General features: G+C 35.4%; 1 protein-coding gene across 1 annotated transcript; it reads right to left on the bottom strand.

The window, feature by feature from the left end:
* Positions 1-741: 741 nt before the first annotated feature.
* On the bottom strand, positions 742-5,166 carry LOC113238785. The gene is made up of 3 exons (XM_026475618.1): positions 5,037-5,166; positions 4,434-4,520; positions 742-1,454 (listed from the first exon to the last, which is right to left on the bottom strand). Exons 1-3 carry the CDS (start codon positions 5,142-5,144, stop codon positions 978-980), a joined length of 672 nt encoding a protein of 223 aa, XP_026331403.1. The 5' UTR covers positions 5,145-5,166; the 3' UTR covers positions 742-977.
* Positions 5,167-6,053: the final 887 nt, after the last annotated feature.

Here is a 6,053-nt window from a genome sequence, read left to right as displayed (position 1 = left end):
CGGGAGTCTACATTTTAAGACTCAATTCCAATTCACAAGACTCGATTCAAGGACAGAGACCCACTGCTCGATGTATTACGAGCCTATCGAGTTTCCAAATAGACTCGAGTTCCATATAAGTGTATGTAACAAGTCGCGTTTGAGTCTGTTGAGCACCCACTGAGTGATGTGTTAAACTGTAGTGAGCTAATAATTACTGTTTCTTTCTTTTGTAAACCACCATATTGGGTAATTGGGTTCAGTAAAATTGAACCATGAAGACTTTGTAGTGTAGAAGTAGCTTCGAGTCGAGTTTTACGACTCTAGTTCTTTTTAGACTCGAGTTTGTGCTCCGATGACTCGCATTCGACGCTAATTGTACTCGTGAATGTTTTAGACCACCGAGCCGTGCAAAATTGGGTCGAGTTAATAAATGTAGACTCTTGGACACAGTTTTTTACAACACTATGTGGAGCGTTCATAGAGGCAGGAAACGGCCGCTCACATCTTATTGCAATGCTCCGGCGTGGCCAACTATTCTTCAACAAACCCAGGAAGGTGCTGAGATTCCTGGACAAGTTTGAATGGCACAAGTATGACCCTACACCCACCATACGCAAAATCAAATCCAGGCACCAGGACGTCGAGTTGCGGATAACATCTCGTTACTAATATAACGAGTTGTTATAGGTGGTATAATTACCATACCTACCATACATACAATATTATCACCGCGACTGTGATTACATCCGACGTCTCTATCACAAATACTCATCACTAGGACAGCTACTCAATATCACAATCATAGCTACTCAACAAATAATAAGCTCAGTTAAACCCCCTTAGATATAATAATAATAGTGACTATATTGCATTGCACTTTTTTACAGCTACTGATAATTCTCTTCTATACTTCTGCAAATAACTTTGAATAACTCTAATGCATTATTTTTAAAAGCTAATTCTACGGTTAATATACTAAAGAAAGAATCTTTGAATCAAGTCTTTGTTCCAGCATAATGTGGATGCATAGTCTTCTCTGTATATTTTGTAGCATCATGAACCGCTTTGTAATATACATCTTTTATATTTCTTTTCATTCTATCAGAACCAGTTTCGGTTTTATCACCAACGGGAGCTTGAAAATCATCAACTTTTTCAACTAATTCGTCAGAGAGTTCTTCAAATTTATTATCTTTTTGCATTTTATCATCAACATTTTGGAGTAGATTGTTGATTTTAATTTTGTCTCTTGCAGATGGTTCGGTCATTTGCAATGAATCAAAGTTAGTTTGAGTTGTGTGTTTCTTCATCGTTGTATTTTTGATGAACTTGTGAATTATTTTGGGCTTGTAGCGTTTTTTTCTTATTTTTGTAAGTTGATTGTTAGTTTTGTACTTTTCGTGGGGTTTCAAATTTTTTATGTTATAGTTCAATTCTAAACCTGAGGCAGAGTTCTCGTCAAAAGATGTCTCCTGAAAACGATTTAAATTTTATTAAAACGAATCTGGTGTAAAAACACTGCAGCTAGACATAGGTCTTAAGGAAAATAATAGTAATGATGTCTAGGGTTTCCTGAAGGTTGTGAACGTTCTTCCGACGTGCAGGTATCACGATATATTCCTTCACTGAAAACCTCATGGTAAAATAAAATTTAATAATAATTTCGCACATAAATTCCGAGAGACTCGGTACTGTAAGTCCGGATTCTAATCCATGGCCTCTGCTTCAGAGGCTGTAAGTCAAACTATTACTACCATGAGTTATGGATTTTTAATAGTTCTATTTTGCCCATATTTCTTATTAGACAGACTAAGTTAATGATTGTAATTTAAAGGAAAAAGTTTTTGAACTTGAAAGAAATAATAATAACAATAATAATAACGCAAACACTCAACATAGCCCCGCACTAGGGAAACCCTGTATCGCGGGTGCTATGGACACACACATATACAACCACAAATTACACCAAAACTCACGAAAGAAATAAATGTAGACCATACACATATTTCTCCAGGCCTGGGAATCGAACCCAGGACCTTTGAATGGCAGTCCGGCAATGGCTACAATATGCTAACCGTTGGGCCATGGAGGCAGTTATGGCAATGGCTACAATATTTATATAATGATGCCACATATGTAAAACTTTTCAAGTTAGAGGTTCAAATCACATTTTAAGGTTATGTCCTCGAATTCTAGACGTAGGATACAGGATCTTCTACATTTACATAAATTATTTCACGGCAGCCTTAAATCCTCAACGCTTCTGTCCTATATTAATTTTAACGTTAAGTGCACTCCACAACGCTTTCCTAGACCATTCGTATTGAATGTTTTACTAATAATACATCTTTTTACAACCCTTTGACGAGAATGTGTCGGGCCTACAACGGCCTTATGGCTGATCTTGGCGATGATTTAGAGATGGATATATTTAATAGTAATTTTAAAAGACGTCGCAATTCACTCCATGAGCACCACAGTTTCCATTTCCCATTTCACCATTCAATTTTATTTAAGGTTACAGTTTTACTTGGGGCGCACTATAAGTTTCCGGAATGAATAAGAAAAAATTACTCTAAATGGTCGGAAATTAATTTATTGTTTCTCAAAGTGTTCTCCGTTAGCGTTAATGCACTTTTTCATACGATTGAATCAATTTTGAAAACATTTATGCCACTCCTCCGTGACAATTTCTGAAACATATATTTCATACTCTTCGACAGCCTCTTCAGGTATTGAAAATCGTTGGCCTCTCGTAACTGGTTCTTAATTTTTGGAAATAAATAAAAGTCACAAAGTGCCAGGTCGGGACTATAATACGCGGGATGGTTCATAAAGTCAACGTTGTTCACCTTCAAAAATTCATTTGTCTGTCTGGTCGTGTGAGAACTGGTATCATTGTGGTGCAAGATGATACGGCGTTTACGGTTATTTTTACGGAGTTCGTCAATAACTTTCGGCAAACAAATAGTCGTGTACCAATCACTATTCACGGTACAACGATTCTCCAAAGCAACAGTAACCACGTGTCCAGTTTTATTAAAAAAAAGATGCAATCATCCGATTAGAAGCACTTTACACGCGCGCCACTTTGGTTGGTTTCGGCTCATCTTTGATATAGTAACTATAAATCCATATTTCGTCACCTGTTACTATAACCCACACCAAATTTGACGCCCCTTCGTTGAATCTGGTAAGCATGGCATTGCACCACGTGACGTGATCCGAATTCTTGAGCCTCAGTCAAATTGTGTCGGGTCCACCGAGAGCACAGCTTTTTCACACCAAAATGTTTGTGTAGTATTGATTGTATTTAACTCATGCCTATGCCTAAAGGTGCCCAAATCTCATAATATGTCATATGCCTGTTTGTTTTGATCATACGGCACACAGTATCGATGTTTTTGTTGTTCACAGCAGTGGATGGGCGACCATCACGAAATTCGTCACTGAGATTCACACGACCGCGTTTGAATTCTGCAAACCAGCTATAAATAGTCGTTTTGCATGGTGCTTTATCGCCAAAAGCAGTTTGAGCTGTTAAGTTACACTTAAACTGGTAGAAAATCATACTACAAAAATTTTCACGAGTTAAATTCATGGTGATGTAGACAACCAATTTCTAAAATGACGCCAGTCAGATGAAACAAACTGTATTCGACAGCCAAAGAGTGTCATTTTCAAAAATTACTTTTTAAATATTGTTTATGTAAGTGGCCAGTTCCGGAAACTTATAGTGCGCCCTATATATTATACCTAAGTACGTTTTATTAATATATTGGAACAAAATTGTTTACTCATGATTGGTCATGCTGTATGTCCATGTTTAGGTTTACGTTCTAGAGTAGAACTAGTAATAACGTTTAAGCTTTTGCTAAGGAGTGAATGTAAACTGTTTTGTACATCAAATAAATAAAAACAATCTTAAAACAAAAGCAATAGCTTTACAATGCTTAAATTGTCGAGTTTGAAACTATACATATAAATAATTTATATCATGTAGATTGCATTATTTTTATGACTTTGATGTGATAAAAGCTCTTTTAACGCATGATCTTATCGCGCAGGTAACACCATAGTGTATTAACTCAAATAGTGTATTTTTTTCAGAGTCGATGAAAAACGAATTACTCGCTTCCCGTGTATGATTATTAAAATTTATGTATAAGTTACAGTTTAGTACAGACATCTAAACAATTTCCTTCTTGCCAAAATACGTTTAACACGTTCGTCGCCGACTAGAATTTTCAAAAATATTCAAAAATAACATTGGCTAATATGACTTTCTTTGGTCTCATTTGTATATATAGATAAGTTTTTTCGCGATATTTTATTATTTAGCCCCATTTTTTTGCGACAGTCACATTTTTTAAAATTTTTTATGGCTTTATAAATCTTTTTTTATTGATTTATATTATACCAGGAATACGAAACAATAAAAACAAAATTACGGTAGACACTTCGTCAAGGCTTATCAGTTGTTTAATCAAGAAAGCCAATTGGTCTTCGAGATATCCCTTGACTCCCGCAATCCGAGTCTGAAATGGTAATAAAATCGATTAACAGAGAAAGAGAAATTATAAAATAAACAGTGCCCTATAGCCGGTCCATTACGGCGGTATCTAACGTTAGTGGCGTGAACCACGACAGACAGGTACAATTTATGTCCTCAATCCATCGAGTATATAACCAGAAATAGAGACTTAGAAATACTTAGAGAAATAGAAATAAGGGTCATCCATTCCTGGCAAGTCATCAGGCCAATGGACCTGATATCACTTTTAAATATCAACTAATATAAATATTTATTTTAGTTTAGAATTTTTTTTTTAATTGAAATCTTTCCAGCAAGCGTGATTCAAATACGCCGCAGCAATTTGACTTTTTTATCAAAGCCATTTTATATTTAATTTTGAAATGTTGTTCACCTGTATTCGTTAATGTAAACGACATCATTGAATTTCTACAACAATTTTGAATTAAATAACTTCATTAAGTTTTTTTAAATTCTACCAAATGGCAGTGACTGATTTTGCAGGTGATTATGAAAGTACCTTTTCCTCATCGTTCATCTCCGAATACTGGTGTATCAGATCCTGGACAGCATTGATTGAACCGAGGCATTCCGATCTCACGTCGTGATTGTAATCTTTTTCGCTCATACTAGCAAGCTCTACTGTGTGATCTTGGATTATATCGCCTAAAAGAACAAATTAAATAAGACATAATCTCAGTACAGAGTACTAAAAAAACCGACCTCAAGAGTACGTGGAATTACATCTATTTGCCAAGTTTTATTGAAATATCCCCTAATTCGCCACTATACGGGACTTGACACAGGAGATAATAAAAAGTCGGTTCTCACTACTCAAAGTATATTGAGAGAAAAACGCCTTGAATTGGAGAACAGCAAAATCAACCATTATAATAATTGCTCATTAAGTAAAATTTAGGCGCTATGTATAAAAATGAATGTTCATGCGTGATCAGCCACCCTTAGAGGTGAATGATTTTCTTTAAAATAAAATGGGACCACTATGGAAGTACAACAACAAAAAAATCATGAAAATCGGTTTACAAATACCGGAGTTATAGCGTTACATACATAACTCCTCCTTTTTGAAGTCGGTTAACAAACAAGCTTTTATAAAAGTATTAACACACATAAAGAGAGAAGAATGAAATCAAGTGATAGGACGAAGCTGTGTGCATTAAATCGCAATTATCTGAAACGCCCGTCATACTGATGCATAAAGTTATCAAGCCTCACGTCCCTTTAAACAAGACGTCAGAAAATATGGTGGCAGTACATTCCTGGGGGCTTACCATAACCTTTCCAAAAACAATCTTATTTCAATGTAAAGTAAGCTTATTGTAATATTACTCATATTCGTAATGTATTATTGCAAAAGTGAATAAATAAAACATTGACTTACAAATAAATGGACGACGGGTCTAATACAAAAACCACGAAAAAAATGTCCCAAGTCAACCTATATAAACGTAGTGACATGTAAAGGAATATGAAAAAGCTAAAACGTTGAATTTAAATTGTAATGTCATCGCAGTAC

The sequence above is a fragment of the Hyposmocoma kahamanoa genome, unplaced genomic scaffold (assembly GCF_003589595.1).
Source record: "Hyposmocoma kahamanoa isolate Upper Pololo Valley unplaced genomic scaffold, ASM358959v1 98262, whole genome shotgun sequence".
In the NCBI taxonomy this organism is placed as follows: Eukaryota; Metazoa; Arthropoda; class Insecta; order Lepidoptera; family Cosmopterigidae; genus Hyposmocoma; species Hyposmocoma kahamanoa.
Note: the sequence above shows the minus strand (reverse complement) of the source record. Positions and strands in the feature narration are given on the sequence as shown.

Coding starts and splice junctions, on each gene's coding strand:
- LOC113238785 (XM_026475618.1), bottom strand. CDS start 5,144: ATGAGCGAAAAAGATTACAATCACGACGTGAGATCGGAATGCCTCGGT. Junction 4,521..5,036: donor AGATGAACGATGAGGAAAAG/GTACTTTCATAA, acceptor TTACCATTTCAG/ACTCGGATTGCGGGAGTCAA. Junction 1,455..4,433: donor GCCTTGACGAAGTGTCTACC/GTAATTTTGTTT, acceptor AATCGTTTTCAG/GAGACATCTTTTGACGAGAA.